General features: G+C 39.2%; 1 protein-coding gene across 1 annotated transcript in view; it reads right to left on the minus strand.

Moving 5' to 3' along the window:
• Positions 1 to 21,981, minus strand: part of LOC127624133 (centrosomal protein of 128 kDa-like) — a 74,026-nt gene extending 52,045 nt beyond the window's left edge. The window contains exons 1-11 of the mRNA XM_052098812.1: positions 21,897 to 21,981; positions 21,373 to 21,532; positions 21,190 to 21,276; positions 20,978 to 21,104; positions 18,877 to 18,998; positions 14,759 to 14,850; positions 13,742 to 13,814; positions 13,330 to 13,452; positions 6,897 to 6,983; positions 839 to 913; positions 597 to 732 (exon numbers count right to left, since the gene is read on the minus strand). Coding sequence (XP_051954772.1) covers positions 597 to 732; positions 839 to 913; positions 6,897 to 6,983; positions 13,330 to 13,452; positions 13,742 to 13,814; positions 14,759 to 14,850; positions 18,877 to 18,998; positions 20,978 to 21,104; positions 21,190 to 21,276; positions 21,373 to 21,528 — 1,078 coding nt within the window. The 5' untranslated portion in view covers positions 21,529 to 21,532; positions 21,897 to 21,981. The remainder of the gene's footprint in view (positions 1 to 596; positions 733 to 838; positions 914 to 6,896; positions 6,984 to 13,329; positions 13,453 to 13,741; positions 13,815 to 14,758; positions 14,851 to 18,876; positions 18,999 to 20,977; positions 21,105 to 21,189; positions 21,277 to 21,372; positions 21,533 to 21,896) is intronic.

Genomic DNA, 21,981 nt, shown 5'->3' on the forward strand with positions numbered 1-21,981 from the left:
TATAATTGCACCTAAGGGAACATAATAATACAATAAAAAAACCCATGTCATGACCCCTTTAACTGTGGGACCTTGTATAGACAGGTGTGTGCCTTTCCAACTCATGTCCAATCAACTGAATTTACCACAGGTGGACTCCAATCAAGTTGTAGAAACATCTCAAGGGGAATCAGTGGAAACAGGATGCACCTGAGCTCAATTTTGAGTGTCACAAGGCTGTGAATAATTATGTACATGTAATAATTTTCATTTTTTATTTTTCAAAAGATTTAAAAACACTTCTTTCACATTGTTATTATGGGGTATTGTTTGTAGAATTTTGAGAAAATAATGAATTTAATAAATTTTGGAATAAGGCTGTAACATAACAAAATGTGGAAAAAGTGAAGCGCTGTGAATACTTCCCGGATGCACTGTATGTATGTGTATGTATAATATATATATATATTTACACAAATGTGTTAAATTATAAAAATGGCAAATCATGTGAAATTAAACAAAAAATGGAATCGGATTGTGACTTACACAGAATCAAAATTGAATCCATAGATTCTAAAGCATAAGATTCCAACTGCTAATGATGAAGGGCACATTACCACGGCCAAGACTCAGAGATCCCTTCTCCTGCTGTCCTCCTATATGCCTCTGCTGAGATAAGACTGAAGACAATTCTCTCTGCAGATCTGCACGCTCCTTTTCTGTCTTCAGGAGCTGTGAATGCATGTCATCTATCTGCAGGCCGACAGCACATATACACACATCTTAAATTAAAACATCCATCTCTGCATCAGCCAGTGTTTGGCAGAATACAGACAAGCAGATGAAGGGAAAGGTTCACCTGCTGGAGAAGGGCATCCCGTCCACCCTCAGACTGATCCAGCTTCCTCTTGAGTCTCTCCAAATCCTGCTCTACCTGTAGAGGAACCAACATTTCATAGTGAAACTAGTTTCACATAGCAAGACAGTTGGCATAAAGGCGGAGTCAGTTTTCAGCTTATTCTGGAAAAGACCGCCCACTTAGAAAAGATGAGATCATCTGATCGACATGTAAAATGTTTGCCTTTACTAATTCTAGACTTGACTATTGTAATACATTATTTTCTGGCCTCCCAACTAAAACAATAAACAAACTGCAGTACATCCAGAATTCAGAAGCTACGGTTCTCACCTACTCAAAGAAATCCTCTCATACTGTGTAGGCTACACTGGCTACCTGTCTCCAAGTAACGTATCCAATACAAAATTCTCCTTACAACATTCAAAGCTTTACATGGACTTGCCCCCTCATACATCACTGAACTTGTATGCCACTATACCCCACTATGTCCAATCAGGTCATCTGATTTAGGCCTATTATTCATTCCACGTTGGAAGCTGACCACACTAGGTGGTAGGGCTTTTTGCACACTTGCCCCTACACTTTGGAACTCTATCCCTCAGTCTCTCCATGATCACACCTCCATACATGATTTCAAAATCAATCTCAAAACCTATGTCCTTTGACCTATGCTTCTGTCTCTTACATTTTCTTTTTTTTTACTCTCATCCTGTAAAGCAACCTTGAGTTTGAATAAAGGTGCTATATAAAATAAATGCATTATTATTATAAAAATTAATGAACCGTATATTTAAATTAATTGCTACAGAGCTGCAAATTCACTAAACAACTGACTCACTTCAGCGCAAAAACCTGGTGGACCTCACTGGACAAAGCATGTGCAGTCTCTTAGCCATGTCCAACTCCAATGGAGGAGGAGAGAAAGCCTGCACGGTGACAAATTTTGCCCTGAAGGGAGTGGTAAAAACCTTGGGCAACCAACCTTCTCTAGGCTTAAATGGCAACCTTAGACCAGCCTGCTCCAAACTAAAAAAAAAAAGTCCTTGACCGACAGGGCCTGATGGTTGCCTACACCAGTGTTTCCCAACCACTGTGCCATGACACACTAGTGTGCCTTGAAAGATTGTCAGGTGTGCCGTGGAAAATTATCAGATTCCACAAACTAAATCAGGGCTCCAGACTGAGACTACTTTTTAAAAAAAAAAAATCCTAACAGTGCGACTAAACTTGGCAAGAGGTTGCATTGGTGCAACTACAGTTGGCTGACTCTCTGATTGTGCCCTGTCGTTTTTTTTGTTCCGTATGAGAAATATCAAACGTGAAAGGAAACATGTGTCCGGGTCCTCGGCACAAAGTCGAGTTCATTCCATGTGGGGGTTGGTCTCCGCCAAGGCTGCGCTTTGTCACCAATCCTGTTTGTGATATTCATGGACAGGATATCGAGGCGTAGTCGGGGTGGGGAAGGTGTGCGGTTCGGTGGGCTGGGGATCTCATCGCTGCTTTTTGCAGATGATGTTGTCTTCATGTCATCATCGGTCCGTGACCTTCAGCTCTCACTGGATCGCTTGGCAGTCGAGTGTGAAGCAGCTGGGATGAGGATTAGCACCTCTAAATCTGAGGCCATGGTTCTCAGCAGGAAACCGATGGAGTGCGTACTCCAGGTAGGGAATGAGGTTTTGCCCCAAGTGAAGGAGTTCAAGTACCTCGGGGTCTTGTTCACGAGTGAGGGACAATGGAGCGGGAGGTTGGCCGGAGAATCGGGGCAGCAGGGGCGGTATTGCACTCGCTCTATCGCACCGTTGTCACGAAAAGAGAGCTGAGACGAAGGCAAAGCTCTCGATCTACCGGTCAATTTTTGTTCCTACCCTCACCTATGGTCATGAAGGTTGGGTCATGACCGAAAGAACTAGGTCGCGAGTACAAGCGGCCGAAATGGGCTTCCTCAGAAGGGTGGCGGGCTTCTCCCTTAGAGATAGGGTGAGGAGCTCAGTCATCCGTGAGGAGCTCGGAGTAGAGCCGCTGCTCCTTTGCGTTGAAAGGAGTCAGTTGAGGTGGTTTGGGCATCTGGTAAGGATGCCCCTGGCCGCCTCCCTAGGGAGGTGTTTCAGGCACGTCCAGCTGGGAGGAGGCCTCGGGAAGACCCAGGACTAGGTGGAGAGATTACATCTCCACACTGGCCTGGGAACGCCTCGGGGTCGCCCAGTCAGAGCTGGTTAATGTGGCTCGGGATAGGGAAGTTTGGGGCCCCCTGCTGGAGCAGCTGCCCCCGCGACCCGACTTCGGATAAGCGGTTGAAGATGGATGGATGGATGGATGGTGAAAGGAAACAGCTTTACCCGGATCAGTCAGTGCTGCTCAATGGACAGATCAGCGCAGAGACTACTAATTAACAGAAAACAAATTTTCTTTCAGTTGGACCGGTGCGACAAACTCAAGTGCTGGTGCGACCATTTGTAGAATTTAACACCAGTGCTACCACTCTTAAATGTTAGTCTTAATCCATGTAAATAAATAGATAAATCATTTGCTGTGGCATTGCAAGAATTAATTTGCAAGAACAAATCTAAAAATAAGAAAATATGTTTTATTCATTACCCAATTAGCACTCTTGCCACCTGTGATCTCATTATACACTGTACCTATGTGACTTGCATTTTTTGCATTGCTGAATTTCAAACATTACGAGAAAAAGCGCTAAACTAAAATGGACAAAAAACATGAAAGTTCTTGAAAAGGAAAACTATCAACAATGGTTATGTGGGACAGTGTGATGGAGATGTGCCATGGGATTTGATTAATTTTAAAAAGAGTGCTGTGCCAGAAAAAAAAGGTTGGAAACACTGGCCTACATGGTTCAGAGGCCAATGCGAGCAGCAGCATATTATTTGCAAGAGTCTGCATTGGCTTACTGCATCTAATGGTTCAGATAAGGACCTGTAAATTTTTACAACACCAGCACCAAGTCCCACATTAGGATAGTAGCAAGGTGAGAGGGCCTTAGCGAAACTTGATAGGACAAAGAGTGTCTGTCTACGAACATCCAGCATGCAAATGCTCTTGCAGGAAGCAAAGCAACACTTGCACAGGACAATGCACAGGCTCCTCGTCTGGAAGGAACACCAGGCACAAAGGGGTGCCATTTCAGAGCATAGAGTCGCCTCGAAGAGGGGCCCTTAGACTGCAATATTGTGTCAAGCACTGAGACAACCCTTGAGTGTCTAACGAGACCCGTTCAAGGGCGAGACATTAAGTCTCCACAGATCCAGCTGAAAATGCCAGATTTTGCCTCTTGCTTGTAAGAGGAGATCCCTCCACAGAGGAATCCTCCAAGGAGGAGCATCCAGTAGCTCGCCCAGCTCCAGAAACCAAGGGTGGATGGTCACTCGGGCGCAACTAACAGCAGGTTTTCCTGGTCTTCCAGTTCACAACACGGTGCAGCAGGCAAACAGGAAGGAACGCATACTTGTGTTTTGCCGGCCATTTGTGAGCCAGGGTGTCCAGCTTTAGGTAGATCAAGTTAGTTCAGGATGCAGAAGCTGCTCAGGCTTAGCAGAGAGAGCGCAGAGTTGATGCACTTGGTAAAAAAGTGAGGAGCTAGAGACAGGAAAGTCACTACACAGAGGAAGGTCCTTGAACTGAAAATCTGCACCCTTGAAAGCAAATCTCAAGAACGGCCTGTGGCGAGGAGCTATCTGTAAACTGGAGGGGCTATCTGAGACTGAACCTCTTGACATAAAATCAGTGCCTTCTGTACAAACACTGTGGAGAAAAGGACGCTGTTGAAGCGACTGAAGTACATAGCTGGACACGACTGTGTTCAGTAACCAGCCAGAGACCCTCTGCTAAATGCACCATGCATCTGTGTAGCAAGGGCTTGTTGACCATCACCGATGTCAGCACGCCACCCACCCTTGGGGGGTCAGCTGCTGAATGCCGTGGAATCACTAAAAGCTGGGGAAATCTGTGCAGTTGTAACAGTGTTTTGATAGTGCTGGGACATGGCAGTCCTCTGGCACGTCACCAACAGCAGCACAAACAGCCATCAGCTGCATTCTTGATCCCACCTCACAGTGGCGTGGATTGCAATATAGATGTGGTACAGGCCTTCTTGAGAGCGAAATCATCCACTCCTTGGGGCTTAGTCCCTGCTTTGAGGTCCGCAGACCATCAGGAGCACTTGGCCCAGAGGAAGTGTTTGCACTGGGTCGAGGCCACAAACCACCAGCCACAAATTATCCCTCCTCGTGTCCACCAAATGCAACCATATCATGTGCGGCAGCCGCAGGGCACAGAATTTTACAAGTGAACTGAACATGCAAAACCGCTTCAGATAAAGAGGAGAGATGCAAGTCCGGGCCGGCATTAACTCCTACTCCGATTCTCCATGCTCTACATCCTGCCCTCACTTCCCTTGCTTGAGTAATCCCTCAGGAGCCACAAAGGTCAGATATTGAGAGGACTGGGGATTGGCTTCTGCTTTCATAATGAAAGTAAGCCTGGTGCCAAACATCTTGACTTTCATGCACTCACAATAAACACGATCCATCTCAGCAAGCACCATTTCCACTTGGGGGTTTGTGCATGCCACCAGCCATGAACATACAGAGAGTAAAAGTTCCCCAATGAGCTAAAAAGTAGGTCGCTTTTATGAGGTATGTTTTAGTGTACTTTTGAACATTGGCATAGTTCGATTTAATCAGATTTACGCATATAAAATCTGCAGTCTCTTTGGGATAATAAGACATCACCACTTTGCTGGCAAACTTTGTCTAATTAAATGCTTTCTAGAATAAGAAAGCACTCACCCCCTGCATCTGTGTTCTAACTGCCTCTGATGATGCCTTCGTAGAACACTTAGAATGGAGTGCAATCCATGCTGTAGGATCATTCCAAACTGAATTTCCAAAAAGAATCACTTAAAAAGAGATCCAATTGATCATTATCACCTTTCAGCCCTGTGAAGCTCACAAAGTGGGGGTAATGGTCTTCGAAGGGAATATGGCATAGGGATGATCACTTCTAAATTGATCATGAGAGCTATATATGATGAAAGTGCCTAAAGTTTATTTAAATTTTTAATGCAGGTGTTTTTCTAAGGTTTCTTGGGATGTACAAGATGAGTAAGTGTTATTTGTTCTTTATGTTTGGTGTATTGTGATTCAAAACAGTGATTTGTGATCGTTTACATGCCTGTTTCTTATTCATCTGCAATGGCAAAGGCTCTACCCTCTTAGTAAGCAAAAACTGCAATGTGCGGTGTTTGTTTATGGGCTGGTTATGTAGTGACAGGCGCGGACTGGCCATTGGGAAGTTCGGGAATTTTTCCAGTGGGCCGGCTGCAAAACAGGGTCGAATGGGCCACGATAAGCTGAAATGGGCCACCAGGTTATGATAGTGACAACAACTTCTGGGCCGGTTTCTATGTAAAATCTTGGGCCGATTTCTCTTCCCAGTCCGCCTCTGTGTAGTGATGTTGTCAGTTAGATCATCGTTCGGTTCTCAAGTCAGTGGAAAAGCACTCTTCATTCAGATTGCTTCTCAGTTTCACCAGCTCAACATTTGCTCTTGCACAAGCAGCAGTACAGTGGAAAGGGGATATATATATATATATATATATATATATATATATATGTGTGTGTGTGTGTGTGTGCGTGCATATCTTTGCTGGGTAGTGATTTAAACTAAAGCCTATTAGCAATTTTAAAAAAGAACAGGCCATTCAACTTCATGTTTCAGCAGGAAATGCGTCAACAGACCACAGAAATCTGCACTAGTCAAAGCATTTACCAGGGACATTTACTCTGAAAAATTTACATCAACTTTAATGCAGTCCTGCACTGATATGGGTTTAAAGACAGCAACATAAAAAATGTAAACATCATACTGTGAAACAAAATTCATACGATTATTTCATTTAAAACTAACAGGTCCTTTTTAGGTAATCGCCACTTACAAGTGTGTATAAGTCTACCTGAATAGCAAATGAGGTGCTGAGGTTAATAATATACTGTATTTATACCATTTGCATATGTCGAGTCAATATCAAAGACACACACACCTTGCTTTTCTCACTCTCTGATCTCTGCAGTCTATTTCTGAAGGTCTCATCAGCCTCTGGGGTTTGGACGTCATGTCTTCTCAAAGCCTTTGAGGACACAGAGTGGAGTCGACAGAAAAATAAAGAAAAGATTAAGAGTCTTTGTAATTCTCCTCTTCTCCACTAACTAGCTCTACAATGAATGGATGGATGATTGGATGGACAGATGGATGGTTGGCTTGGTTAGATCCCTAAGATGAAATTGAGCAGTTGAGTACAATGTGGTTTAGCAATAATACTTTTTCTTGATTTTAATTTGTAATTGTATTAAGCAATTGCAATGGCATCCGCTGCAGGTTTAATTGTCACTTACACAAAATTTATTTGATAAAAATGGAGCTGCCAAAAATATGGGCAATTCCATGTAATGTGCATGTGAAAGTCTCAAAAACAATTTACATTTAAAAATGTAAGTGTCAAGCATAAAATGTAGTAAAACAAAATCAAGTAGAAAGAGTAAAAAAAAAAGCCCACAACAGTCTCTATGATGTTCTAGTCCCTAGATGTAGCTTACGTCCCAACTTTGCACCTGTTTTGTCATCCATCAGGCAAAAATCATAAGTCAGCACATCTAAACAAGCTACATGATTTTATTGTTTTCAATAAGCAGCTTGATTTGACATATCATTCATATCTGTAGCACAAACATTGTGGAATGGGTTATGCATCAAAGTTTAATACTTTGGGTTAGGGGTTTGTCTTGTTTTCCAGTAAAAATATCAAAATATCCTTAAAACAAGAAAAGATGCTTTCTTGTTAGAAGCATAAATGTTGCTACATTTTGTTAGCATTCTCTGAAAACAAGACAAAATATCTTGGATCATTTTGCTTCTAAAAATAATTCATCTTGTCTTAAGAATATTTAGTTATTTCTATAGTAGGAAACATTTTTTTTTGCTGTGTAGCACTAAGTAACGCAGTCTTATCTAAGAAAGCACTAATTAGTATTCTGTTTTCTGTAGACCACAGTTACTGCATATAATAAATGTTTTAAATATGTGGAATGAGGTCAACAAACAGTGGGGGAGAATTATACTGGAGTAATCGTAATTCATTTTCTCAGATTTAAAAGAAAAACTTGTTTGTGCTGTCTGATCATAACTGACTTGCATTGAAATCCACATGCCTTCATTTAAAGTGAAAAGCCAGCATGCATGACTCAAGCTTGCTTTTTGAGCACCAAATGAATGTGTTGAATGAGTTTTGTAAGGTACAGCTGGAATGCAAGTTGTCTTTCATTGGAGTGACATACTGTACATAAACTGCCAGATAATTCATAGTAATAGAAGCATATAGAAGCACGGACCCTTTGCTTATCACCACCTTAAATGTGCTTCTGACCAATCCTGTCTTAACAACAGTTGCCCTGCAGCCATTACTCTGACAAGCGTTTGCCTTTTGACAATAACAGACTATGGAAGTAATGTGTGTTTGAGAACTTTTAAGAGGGATTTGATAAAAAAAGAATCCCAAAAACGTAAAACATTGTTGCCAGGTCATTTGCAATAGTGACATGAGTTACTCGTACAGGATACATGCCGTGTATCTTAAAAAAAAAAAAAAAAAAAAAACATAGAAAAGAATCTTTAAATAAATCCGGAGAACAGCATGTTATAGATTAAACTGTTTCAGCGCTCATTCCCAAATGAACACATAACATCTGCAACGACACTTACATTTGCTCCAAGGCAAATTAAAGCTAATAACGGAAAGTTAATTTATTTTGTATTGATTCAAGTCACATAAAAACGATAGTAAATAAACAGTTCACAGCGTAATATTGAGTGTTATGAGACGTTATAAATAGCTCTGACTGACTGTAATAATCATTTGCCTTGATTCTGATTCACAGTCTCCACAGTGTTTAATAAATTTACTGTGTCATTTAACAATGTCTTTTACAAAAACTTAATAGATAAATATGTGCATTACAATATCACTCTTCATACCAGCCCACGTAAAAATACAATCCATTCCGTTTATGAGAATGTTTTGCCAAAAACCGTGTCGTGCATAGCAATCTCCCATTCATTCCAATGCGGAGTTCTGCAGATCTTGTCAGAGCGAGCAACCGTTACTACGGGGGGCGGAGCTTAGCGAAGGGTCAACTGCCCAGAAAAATTAATTGCCCGTGGGGTTGAAAAATGTTTTACCTTTAACTTAAATTTATTTTTCATACCACACTGGCAAATATTTTCTTCTTTTAGGCACCTCTATACATTTTATTAGATTTCAATGAAAAAAATACTTCTTCTCTTTTGAATATCAATTTGCTTCTTGTTTTATCTTTATATAAGGATTTTTTTAGAAATTTTCCTGGAAAGCAAGACTTAAATATTGAGAAAGTATGAAGATAAATACAGTATATTGAGTATAAAGTATACTCTAAAATGCAACTGATCCCATTACATAACTGTGACTGACGTAAAATCAGACTATGAAGCATGCTTTTTAGCAAGCATACCTTTGTGAAATATAATGACATTATTCACTGCTCTAACAGCAGTTTAAATCATATGGGTGTGCAAAGAAGTGGAAAGATTGTTATTCTCAACAGCTCTTTGGTGACTAAGGGTTTGTTTTTCTGTCCTGAATTGCACATACTGATCATTTCTAGTAAATTTGCAACAAATGCATAAATTCTCCAGGCCTGAGGCATGCTGCCTTTTCATTAGCAAATGGCAATGGAGAGAAGGTACAAATAAGATTTCATTCATCAGCCATCTCTCAGATAAATGGGGCAGTGTTGTTCAAGGTGGCAAAGCAAAGGCAGATACTGCCCCCTGCTGGCAAGTGCAGTGAATGAACCTGCTTTGAAAGTGCTAGTTTTGTCCCACCTCCCTGGTTCCAATGGGTTTACTCTGTAATTGGTTCTCATAAAGTTATCTGCGTATTTGAGCCAGGAATGGTTGATTTGAAAATAAACTGAAGCCCCCTTCAGAATTAAATGGAAGAATCAGATGCAACTGAGCTTTTGTTTTAGTCAACCACACTGTTGTTTTGAATACATTTTGTGACAGAACACAAATAATGGATCTACAGATAAATTGATTTGGCCAGTTTCATTAAAAGGATAGCTCACACAAAAATGAAAATTCTCTCAACATTTAATCACCCTCATGCCATCCCAGACATGTATAACTTACTTTCTTCCGCAGAACACAAATTAAGATTTTTAGAAGAATATTTCACAACAAAAGTGAATGGTGGCTAGAACTTTGAACCTCAATACAGGACATAAAGGCAGCATTTAAGTAATCCATTCGACTCCAGTGGTTAAATCTAGATCTTCTATAGCAATAAAAGGTATTTTATTAAACAAAAAAAAAAATATATATATATATATATATATATATATATATATGTTTTTTGATAATGTTTTGAATTTAGTTTTTACCAAAAATGTTTATTTAATTTGTTGTTAAAGGGTTAGTTGAAATGAAAATTCCCTCATGATTTCTTCACCGTCCTGGCATCCCAGATGTGTATGACGTGACAGACTGCTGAAGACAAATGACGATTTTTAAAAGAATATGTCAGCTCTGTAGGTCCTCATAATGCAAGTGAATGGGTGCCAACATTTTTAAGCTCCACAATCCACATAAAGGGGGTATAAAAGTAATCCATATGACTCCAATGGTTAAATCCAAGTGTTCAGACACTATATGATAGGTGTGGGTGAGAAACAGATCAATATTTAAGTAATTTTTTGTCATAAATTATTCCGCCCAGTAGGGGGCGATATTCACGTGGAATGTGAATCACCAAAAACAGAAGGAGAAAGTGAAAGTGAAGGAAAAAGGACTTAAAAATGTATTTGTTTCTCACCCACACCTATCATATCATTTCAGAAGGTATGGATTTAAACACCAAAGTCATTTGGAGTACTTTTATGTTATGGATTTTGAAGCATCACAATTTTGGCACCCATTCACTTGCATTGTGAGGACCTAGAGAGCGGAGATATTCTTCTAAAAATCTTTGTTTGTGTTCTGCTGAAGAAAGAAAGTTTTACACATCATGAGTGTTAGTACATGATGAGAGAATTTAATTTTTTGAGTGAACTAACCCTTTAATATGGCTGATAAAGAATCAAGTAGGGCTGACACGTTTAATCAAAGTTATCGACAACAAAAAATCTTCAACAACACTTTTTGTTGTGGAATAGTCATTTGATCTCATTTAACGATGCCTGAGATCACACTAAACACTAATGATGATGCGAGAGCAGAACTGCAGTTCGCGCCTGACTGAGAGGAAGAATTACACAGCTCACAGTCCAGATGCACTCTAAACTTTCCAAACAGCTTCAGAAGATGTAGATTGCAAATTATGAGGGAATAATACAAAAGTAAACACTGAAGCACTCTCGTTGTCGAGCGTCTTGAAAGGAACCACCCCTGTGTTAAATCTTAAATGCAGTTATATTTAATGTGTTTTAGCTTTATTAAAGGTCAAGTAATATGGAAGCAAATCATGCAAATATCTACAAACTCAGAAACTGGCATTTCTGTGTCCGGTCAGCACCTCATCTATGAGTTACGAGAAGTGTCCAGATCTAAGGGAGAGAGATTGAAACTGCACCCATCTGAGGCACACACTGTCGCGGGGACGCTCTTCCCTTGAGCTAGATTATAACGTGATGGCACACGACTTATTGAATCATAATGAACTCAGCAAAAAATACGTCCCTTTTTTAGGACAATGTTTTTTTTAAAGATCATTTTTTAAAAAATCCAAATAACTTAACAGATCTTTATTGTAAAGGGTTTAAACAATGTTTTCCATGCTTGTTCAATGAACCATAAACAATTAATGAACATGAACCTGTGGAACGGTCGTTAAGACACTAACAGCTTACAGACGGTAGCCAAATAAAGTTCACAGTTATAAAAACTTAGGACACTAAAGAGACCTTTCTCTTTTTTGTGAGTTAAAGATGGATTGAAATGAACAGAAAGGTGAGAGAGGGAAGTCTTCACCCCATTATACACTTCAACAAAATCTGTTTTTGATTTGTTTTTGTTTTCCAAAAAAAAAAAAAAAGACAAAAACTTCATAAAAATTGGATGTTTGCAGTGATTTTTTTACTGAATTAAACTTATAAAAAGTATTTTTCCCCTTTAATTCAGTGAATGTCATTTAGAGGTATTTTTAAAAGATGATTTTGTCCTCTTTATTGTTAGCAAGCACATTTAATTCAACCTTTTAAGTCGGGACACAAGCAGAATAATCGGTTAAGGGGAATAATATCCGAACAGTCGAATAATTGTTCTAATAGTCGTTAGATTAATCGATTATCAAAATAATCATTAGTTGCAGCCCAAGAATCAAGCTATAAATTAGGGGTTAACTTAGTGTTGTGACAGTTAAAGATTCTTAAAATAAGTAATTTCCAGCTTGTTTCTACTAGGTCCACTTAGAATATAGATGAAGCCTTTTACATCACATCATTTCATTTTTAATGACAAATTTTCCACCCTCTCTCTGTGCCTTTGAATCAAACAGTCCATGTTTTGCTGCTGTTCCTTTAAGAAACAGTATCCTTGTGGGGCCTGAGTAGCTCAGCGAAAATTGACGCTGACTAGCACTCCTGGAGATATGAGTTTGAATCCAGGGCGTGCTGAGTGACTCCAGCCAGGTCTCCAAAGCTACCAAATTGGCCCGGTTGCTAGGGAGGGTAGAGCCACACGTGGTAACCTCCTCATGATCGCTATAATGTGGTTCGTTCTCAGTGGGGCACACGGTGAGTTGTACGTGGATGCCGCGGGAAATAGCGTGTAGCCTCCAGACGCGCTATGTCTCCGCGGTAACGTGCACAACAAGCCACGTGATAAGATGTATTGTTTGAAGGCATCTGAGATTTGTCCTCCGCCACCCGGATTGTGGAGAGTCACTACGTTACCACGAGGACTAGGAGCGCAATGGGAATTCCAAATTGGGGAGAAAAGGGGAGAAAAAAACCAGCTCCCTTGCATATGAAATGAGCTTTAGCGCTTTACTCCACTAAGGCATGGGCTGTACATTGGGGCCAAAATATAGATTTTACACATAAATGTAAACAGCTATGTGTTGATAAATCCACCCGTACATGATAAAGGACAATTTTCAGTTCAAATTCAAAGGAATCAAAACTTTAGACAGCAGAACAAAAGACAAGGTATATCTCAGAATCAGTTTTTCAGATGAAAGGACTGAACTTGTTTTCCCTAAGGCAGAGAGAACTTACGACGCATATGCCGAATAAGTGTCGTCACTCTAACTTATTTGTGATTGAAGAAATTGAGCATGTTGCCATCGCCCCCGGTCTCCTAACATCAAAATTTGATTCCACATAATATGACCCCCATTAAAATGTAAGTAAATCAATAACAATATGCAGTTAGTTTTCTACCTCCTGTAGTTCACCAGATAAGTTTTTTCCTTTCTCTCCGGGATGTCTTTGAGAAAGCACCTGTCGCCCCAAGCGCATCTCATCTTCGATTTCCTGTAGACGTCTCTCCACCCGTAACGACACCTGAGACACATCACACAACTCAAGCTGACTCCACATGTGCTTTTTTATGCTCAGCAAATTTCTGTTATCCAGCTAAATGTATCATGTTCTCTTTAACAGGTCTCTTTAGAAACTGTATTCAACTGAGAGCAAAAGAAAAGACAAAATACTAATTCAAGCACAGCACATCAATTATGCCCTCACAGCATGCAGTGGGCAATGCACCACCATTAGTAGTCGCTTGGCACAGCAGGAAGCTACAAGAATTAAAAGCGAACCAAGATTCCAGTGTGATGTTAGCTTGACTTACGGGTTCTTCTCTCTGTGATGGCCGTACATTGCCTGCAAGATTCTCCAATGTCTTCCGGGTTTCAATGTCAGTCCTTTTTTGAGGGACAGAAAGCATAAAAGTAAAATAATGTCCACGTAGAAGAGTATTTCAAGTTGAACAGAATATTTTTTGTGCAACTAGCATCACTAATTAGAATGATAAAAATAATCAGTGTTTTCAAAAAGGTTTCCTGAATACTACCCTCTGTTTGCCCTTTCAAATAATCTTTAAAGGAATATTTTACCCCCCAAAAAAAGGAAATTCTCCCATAATTTCTCTCATGCCATCCCAGATGTGTATGTCTTACTTTCTTCTGCAGAACAGAAGAATGTCCCAGCTCTGTTGGTCCATTCAAAGAAAGTAAATGGTGGCCAGAACTTTGAAGGTCCATTAAGCACATAAAGGCAGCATAAAAGTATTCCATACGACTCCAGTGGTTTAATCCATGTCTTCTGAAGATATCAATTCATTTTTGGGTGAGAACAGACCAAGATATATATCTTTTTTTCACTATAAATCTTGACACTAGCAGTCTCCGTGACGGTTGTGATTTCAAGCTTGATTAAACTTTGTAGCGCAAACTATGAGTCAAGCACTAGGCTCATGCCTAGAGACTCGCAATAACAAGATGTACAAGAGTTCCATTTGGGTCTATTCTCACCCAAATTAAATTTTACCACTTCAGAGGATATGGATTTAACCACTAGAGTTGTATGGATTGCTTTCATGCTGCCTTTGTGTGCTTTTTGGAGCTTCAAAGTTTTGGTCACCATAAACTTGCATTGAATGCACCTACAGGGCTGAAATTTTGCATTCTGCAGATGAAAGAAAGTCATATACAGTACATTGGGGATGGCATGAGGGTGAGTAAATGATATGAGAATTAAAGATTTTGGGTGAACTATTCCATTAACATCAAAAGAAATACACAATTCACTTTGAGTTCAACAATAAACAAGCTGCATTGATTTGAACATGAAAAAACATTAAAATGACCTGTTTCTCCTGCTGATCTCTCTGTCAATATCATCACCCAGTCTGAGCTGATCGCTCCGCAGATCTCTGAGGGACTGATGCATCGAGTGAATCTGAGATGCAAAGAGAAGAATTTCATATGAGTGGTGCACACCCATGTGAAACTCACTGCCATAATGCTTGAGTGTTGTGTGAGTGGTTGTCAAGGCTTTGCTATTCAGTTACTAGAGTGTTCTGGGCAGTTAGTAGGTTGTTGCTTAAAGGCCAAAGTCAAGAGCCCACCCCAATGTAAATCTGAGGCAGAAAAATCATTCTTTTTGGCCCTTTTTATCATCCACCAGGCTTAAGTCCAATTTTAAATAGCAGATCTGTCCTCAACAACTCATAATTTGAGGAACTCATGATTTCATTCATGTTTGTAGCACAAACAATGTGGGACGAGTCACATACTTTGTGTTTGTTCAACTCTCTAACTCAAAATATGAATGCATGATAAAACAAATGCTCATTTACTGAATGACAGCATCTTAGAACAGGATTTAAGGCCATGGTTTTAAACACTGATTTGCATTGCACAAATAATTATTTGATAACAGACATTGTAGTGATCTTTAGAGATAATGCACCAATTCAACTTAAATACTGTATATGCAGACAGAGCATGAACCATCCTATAATATATAATCCACACATTTCAAAACCATCAACAGTGTTGTGCAGGACCAAGAGGGCATCAACGGGGGATTATTTAGCATTATTATGGTACGTCATTATGTGGGCATGTCAATATTTCAGCAATTCTCAAAATAATCAATAGATGTGAAGGCATTGTCTGGTTAAAGGTCAACATTCACTCAGGCTTTTTAGACAATGTAATCATGCCATCTGAACTGTGTAGTGTATGTGACAGGCGAGCTAAACCAGAGACTAGGGCTGGGAGGAAATATGATTGTATATACTGTATAACGCCACGGCAGAAACGTCTTGACGATGGGTGCTTGTTATAGGGAGAGTTCACCCAAAAATGAAAATTCTCTCATCATTTACTCACCCTCATGCCATTCCAGATGTGTATGACTTTCTTTCTTCTGTGGAACACAAACAACGATTATTAGAACAATATTTTAGCTCTTCTGGCCCACACAATGCAAGTCAATGGGGTCCAAAACTTTGAAGCTCAAAAAGCACACAAAAGCAGTATGAAAGCAATCCATATGACTATCGTGCTTGAATTCATTTCTTTAGAAGCATTATAATAGGCGTGGATGAGAAACAGATCAATATTTAAGTCCTTTTTTACTATAAATCTCTACTTTCACTTTTACATTCTTCTTCTTTGTTTTTGCGATTTGCATTCTATGTCCATATCGCCAACTACTGGCCAGGGAGGAGAATTTATAGTAAAAAAAGGACATTTATATTTATCGGTTTCTCATCCACACCTATAATATCACTTCTGAAGACATGGATTTAACCACTACAGTCCTATGGACTACTTTTATACTGTTTTTATGTGCATTTTGAGCTTCAAATGTCTGGTCACCGTTCACTTGCATTGTATAGACCTACAGAGTTGAGATATTATTCTAAAAATCTTCATTTGTGTTCTGCAGAAGAAGAAAGTCATACATATCTGGGATGGCATGAGGGTGAGTAATTGATGAGGGAATTTTCAATTTTGGGTGAACTATCGCTTTAATTATACTGGAAGATATTTAATTTTGATCCATCTCCATGCGCAGCTCGTCCACATTAACAATCAATGTCATTACCTTGCCACATTAATGTAAATTCAACTTCAACTAATTTCAAAGCATTCCAATGGCTTAAAATATGGCAAATAAATATATAATTGATAAATTATTAGAGTTTTGAGTTTTGTTTTTAACTCAGGGGTTACAAAATGTTAATATGTTTTTGTACTGATTTATCATTAATTTATGATTTCTATATTATTTTTGTTTACATCAAGTTCCAAATAAACAGAGAAAACAATTAAATTAGAATGCTTTTTTTTCTGATTTAATTTCCAGTAAAAATTACTATTATTATTATATAGCTCTACCATGATATAAAATTATTCAAATTGTGATATAAAATATTGCTCATACCACACACACCGAACAAACTAGGATTAGGAATAGAGAAGCAGTTCTTGTTCAGAAAAAAGTTCCATTTTTTATTTTATTTTTTTACTGGAACCATATGAATTTTTGTACTGTTAACGGTTCCCTTATATGCAATTTTCTGGCAATGCAGATGGAACATCATACAAAAATTATCTGACAGTGTTTCCTGCAGCACAACTCAGAAGCAGCCCTGCCCCTACCAGAGAAGGTTTAGCAGAGACGGACCACAAACAACTTTAGGCTAAAATCAAAACTGTCTCTGAAGCTGTTACTGTTGAAGTAAGAAGTTTACATACACTTAAGTTGAAGTTCATGCCACAGATTTCATATTAGCAAACTATAATTTTGGCAACTCGTTTAGGACATCTACTTTGTGTATGACAAGAGTAATTTTTCCAACAATTGTTTACAGACAGATTGTTAATTGACTATCACAATTCCAGTAGGTCAGATGTTTACATACACCAAGTTAACTGTGACTTTAAGCAGATTGGAAAATTCCAGAAAATGATGTCAAGCCTTTAGGCAATTAGCTTCTGATAGGATATGTATTGAATTGGAGGTGTACCTGTGGATGTATTTTAAGGCCTACCGTCAAACTCAGTGCCTCTTGACATCATGGGAAAATCAAAAGAAATCAGCCAAAAAAAAAACTGTGGACCTCCACGAGTCTGGTTCATCCTTGGGAGCAATTTCCAAATGCCTGAATGTACTATGTTCATCTGTACAAACAATAGTATGCAAGTATATACACCATGGGACCATGCAGCCATCATACCACTCAGGAAGGAGATGCATTCTGTCTCCTAGAGATGAACGTCATTTGGTGCGAAAAGTGCTAATCAATTCCAGAACAACAGCAAAGCGACCTTGTGAAGATAATGGAGGAAACAGGTAGACAAGTATGTATATCCACAGTAAAACAAGTCCTATAGCAAAATAACCTGAAAGGCTGCTCAGTAAGGAAGAAGCCACTGCTCCAAAACCACCATAAAAAAGCCAGACTACAGTTTGCAAGTGAACATGGGGACAAAGATCATTTTTGGAGAAATGTCCTCTGGTCTGATTATACAAAAATGTATTGTTTGGCCATAATGACCATTATTATGTTGAGGAAAAAGGGTGAGGATTACAAGCCAAAGAACACCATCAAAACCATGAAGCATGGGGGTGGCAGCATCATGTTGTTGGGGTGCATTGCTGCAGGAGGGAATGGTGCACTGCATGAGGAAGGAAAATGTTGTGGATATATTGAAGCAACATCTGAAGACCTCAGCCAGGAAGTTAAAGCTCGAATGCAAATGGATCTTCCAAATGACAATGACCCCAAGAATACCTCCAAATTTGTGGTAAAATGGCTTAAGGACAACAAAGTCAAGGTATTGGAGTGGCCAATACAAAGGCTCAATCCGATTGAAAATTTGTGGGCAGAACTGAAAAAGTGTGCGAGCAAGGAGGCCTACAAACCTGACTCCGTTACACCAGTTCTGTCAGGAGGAATGGGCAAAAATTCCAGCAAAATATTGTGAGAAGCTTGTGGAAGGCCACCAAAAATGTTTGACACAAGTTAAATAATTTAAAGGCAATGCTATCAAATACTGACAAAGTGTATGTAAACTTCTGACCCACTGGGAATGTGATGAAAGCTGAAATAAATAATTCTCTCTACTATTATTCTGACATTTCACATTCTAAAAATAGTGATCCTAACTGACCTAAGACAGGGAATGTTTTCTATGATTAAATGTCAGGAATTGTGAAAAACTGAATTTAAATGTATTTGGCTAAGGTGTATGTAAACTTCTGACTTCAACCTTATGACATGTTTTACTCAAGCAGTGCAATTACTGAATGGTTGTTCATATGACGGTGTGTAGTTAAAGATACAAATGAGTTTTGTTGTCATAAGTGGAATTTTATAAAGGAATAATAATCTCTCTGGATCTCCAGGGCAACACAAACCCTCTCCTTCACTTCAAGCAGGTCTGGGTCTGAAGTGGACAGTTTTACCTGCTCCTCAGCTTGAGTGGAGTCTCGGAAACGCACTGCGACAGATCTGGACCGTCTTCTGTTACCTGTGTCCGCACTCCCATAATCTCTCAGAGGTGATGTGGGGAAGTAGCGCCTCCTATCTACAAGGTAAGAGACAGAGATCTGGGGCAATTGTACAGCTTAATGTGCAGCAGGAAATAAAAATGAAATGTTTTACATTCCGGTTCCAGCGTTCTGTAGCCTGCTTTTAAATGGTAACCGGTTAGAACGAAATAAAACAATAATAATGTTCTAATGTTAAATAATGTTCTTTTTAAAATGATAGTACTCCGTGCTAAGGGTGTTGTCAGTTCTTGTAAGAGAAACAAGGGACCTGGCGTGGAAAAACAAGCTCAAAATATGGGACTTGCTTAAACAAAATAAGTGAAAAGTGATAAAAAAATTTCCCATATGGGGAAATGATCAGCATAGAAATCATAACAAGCATAGTATACAGTAGCCTATATAATGGCTAATGTATTCTTAATATTAAATATTCCCCAACATTTTTTAAATGTTTCAAATATACATCTGTCCTTTTAAAATCTCTTAATTGCCTAATTCTCTCTCTCGCACGCGCACACGCACGCACACACACACACACAAAGTGGGTGTGTTTTAACTGAATGTCACCTTATGTGGGACAGATTTTTTTATCTTTTTTTCCCACAGAGAGTGCATGCACAGACCATGTTCATCTGGAGCTAATAAAGTCCTGAATCAACATTATACTGATTTAAAAACCAGCATTGGAGTAAAACAGAAGTGAGCACACACTCATTGCTATTGACTCTTTAGGTGACAAACCAAATGATTTGACATCACAAAATAAAGTCTAAATATTTTTTATTTTAATTTATGGATAATTTAAAGGGGTAGTTCACCCAAAAATGAAAATTCTCTTATCATTTACTCACCCTCGTGCCATCCCAGATGTGTATGACTTTCTTTCTTCTGCTGAACTCAAATTAAGATTTTTCAAAATTTGAAAGCTAAAAAAAAAGCACATAAAGGCAGCATAAAAGTAATCCACAAGATTCTAGTGGTTAAATCAATGTCTTCAGAAGCGATATGATAGGTGCGGGTAAGAAACAGATCATTTTCAAATTTTTCTTCTTCTGTTTTTGGTAATTCACATTCTACATGCACGTCGCCCCCTACTGGGCAGGGAGAAGAATTTCTTGCAAAAAAAGGCCTTAAAGGAATAGTTAAACCAAAAGTTGCTGATAATTTACTCACCCTCAGGCCATGCAAGATGTATATGACCTTATTTCTTCATCAGAACAGGATTTAAGATTTTTAGGAGAGCAGCCCAGGTTTTTAGCTTTATACGTTTTAATTAGCGATTTGTTTTTCACACAAACATAACGATTAACTTCAGAAGGCATTACTTGATCGTGTGGATTACTTTAATGCTGCCTAAATATGCTTTTTGGACTGGCAAAAATTGGTTGCCATACACTTGCATTGGATGAAGCTAAAAACCAGGGATACTTTCCTAAAAATCTTAAATCCTGTTCTGATGAAGAAAGAAGGTCATATAAATCTTGGATGGCCTGAGGGTGAGTAAATTATCAGCAAATGTAAATTTGTGGGTGAACAATTCATTTAAATATTGATTTGTTTCTCACCCACACCTACCATATCACAAACACTGGAGACATATGGATTACTTTTATGATGCCTTTATGTGCTTTTTGGTGAGTCCATTTTAGTACCATTCACTTGCATTGAATGGACCTATAGAGCTGAGATATTCTTCAAAAAATCATAATTTTTGTTCTGCAGAAGAAATAAAGTTATTCACATCTGGAATGGCATGAGGGTGAGTAAATGATGAGAGAATTTACATTTATGGGTGAACTTACCCTTTAATTAGAAGGGGATGTCCACATATTTTAGGCAATTTAGTATACCCTGACAATCTTCTTCAGTGTGAAAAAGATTAAAAAAAGATAAAACTGTACAATCATACATTAGCATGAGGACACTATAACAACTAATTACTTGAACGAGAAATTGAATAATGTATAACAAGGTCTCACTCATTGAATCAAGCTGATTACAATCCATCCCATACCTGAGCCGCTGCCATCCTCCAAATCACTGGTGTGCAGTGTGGATAGAGAGTTGCTCCGCCCCCCGTTGGATCTCCTCAGGCGCTGCCCCTGCAGGTGTTGGATGGACTCCTCTAAGCTCTCCCTCAGCTAGAACACAGGGAATGCTCTAATAACAAAAACCCTTATCTGAAATCAGAGACAATCCCATACGGCTCTGAGCAGCAATACTCACCATCGCCATGGCTTCAGCTTGGTCATCTGTGTTTTCCCTGTACTGGCCCAACATCCGATCCACTTTGTTTAGGTTTCGGCTGGTGTCCTGCAACAGAGCGCAAGCCTTTAAGTCACAAGAGCAATGGCAAGACCTGCTGTTTACAGTAGATCAAACATTGTTCAGTTAATGAAAGCAGCTTACCTGTAGAGTGTCTGCCAAAGTGTCAATTTTGTCTGATATGTCTGATACATGTGTATTCCTGGAAAACCTGCTTTCGGGTCTAATTCGGCTCTCTCTAGCCCGGGATTTACGCCCTCTGGGTCTGTCATAGGTGTCAGATTCACTGGAGGTGTCCATAACGCTGAAAATAAACAACAGTTTCAATCTGATATCAGAAACCACCTCCATCTGTCCTGATCAATGCATTATCTGTTTAGATAGTTGCAAGATGCATAGAATTACAACTGGTGAGCAAATATTCGGATTTATTAACTGTTTAAGGCTGTTAGTCGCTCATCTGGTCAATTAAATTATCAACATTTTGAAAATAAAGATCTTATTCGTGCCTCGGCACTTAAAGTTCCCGTTAAACTATCAAGCTAGTTAGCTTTGCGCGTGCAGCTAGCTCTCTTCTCTTTTCTGAGCTTTGAAACAGTAGTTTTTGCAGGTATAATATTTAGCAAAAAAGGATAAACAGCAAGAAATGTATGTAAATCTGCACCCACCCGCGTGCCCAGCGGTTTGACGGTTATCTTGTGTGATGATCAGTGTATGGCAGCGCCATCCTCTGCTATGGCAACTTGAACTGGC

The sequence above is a fragment of the Xyrauchen texanus genome, chromosome 30, assembly GCF_025860055.1.
Source record: "Xyrauchen texanus isolate HMW12.3.18 chromosome 30, RBS_HiC_50CHRs, whole genome shotgun sequence".
Taxonomy (NCBI): domain Eukaryota; kingdom Metazoa; phylum Chordata; class Actinopteri; order Cypriniformes; family Catostomidae; genus Xyrauchen; species Xyrauchen texanus.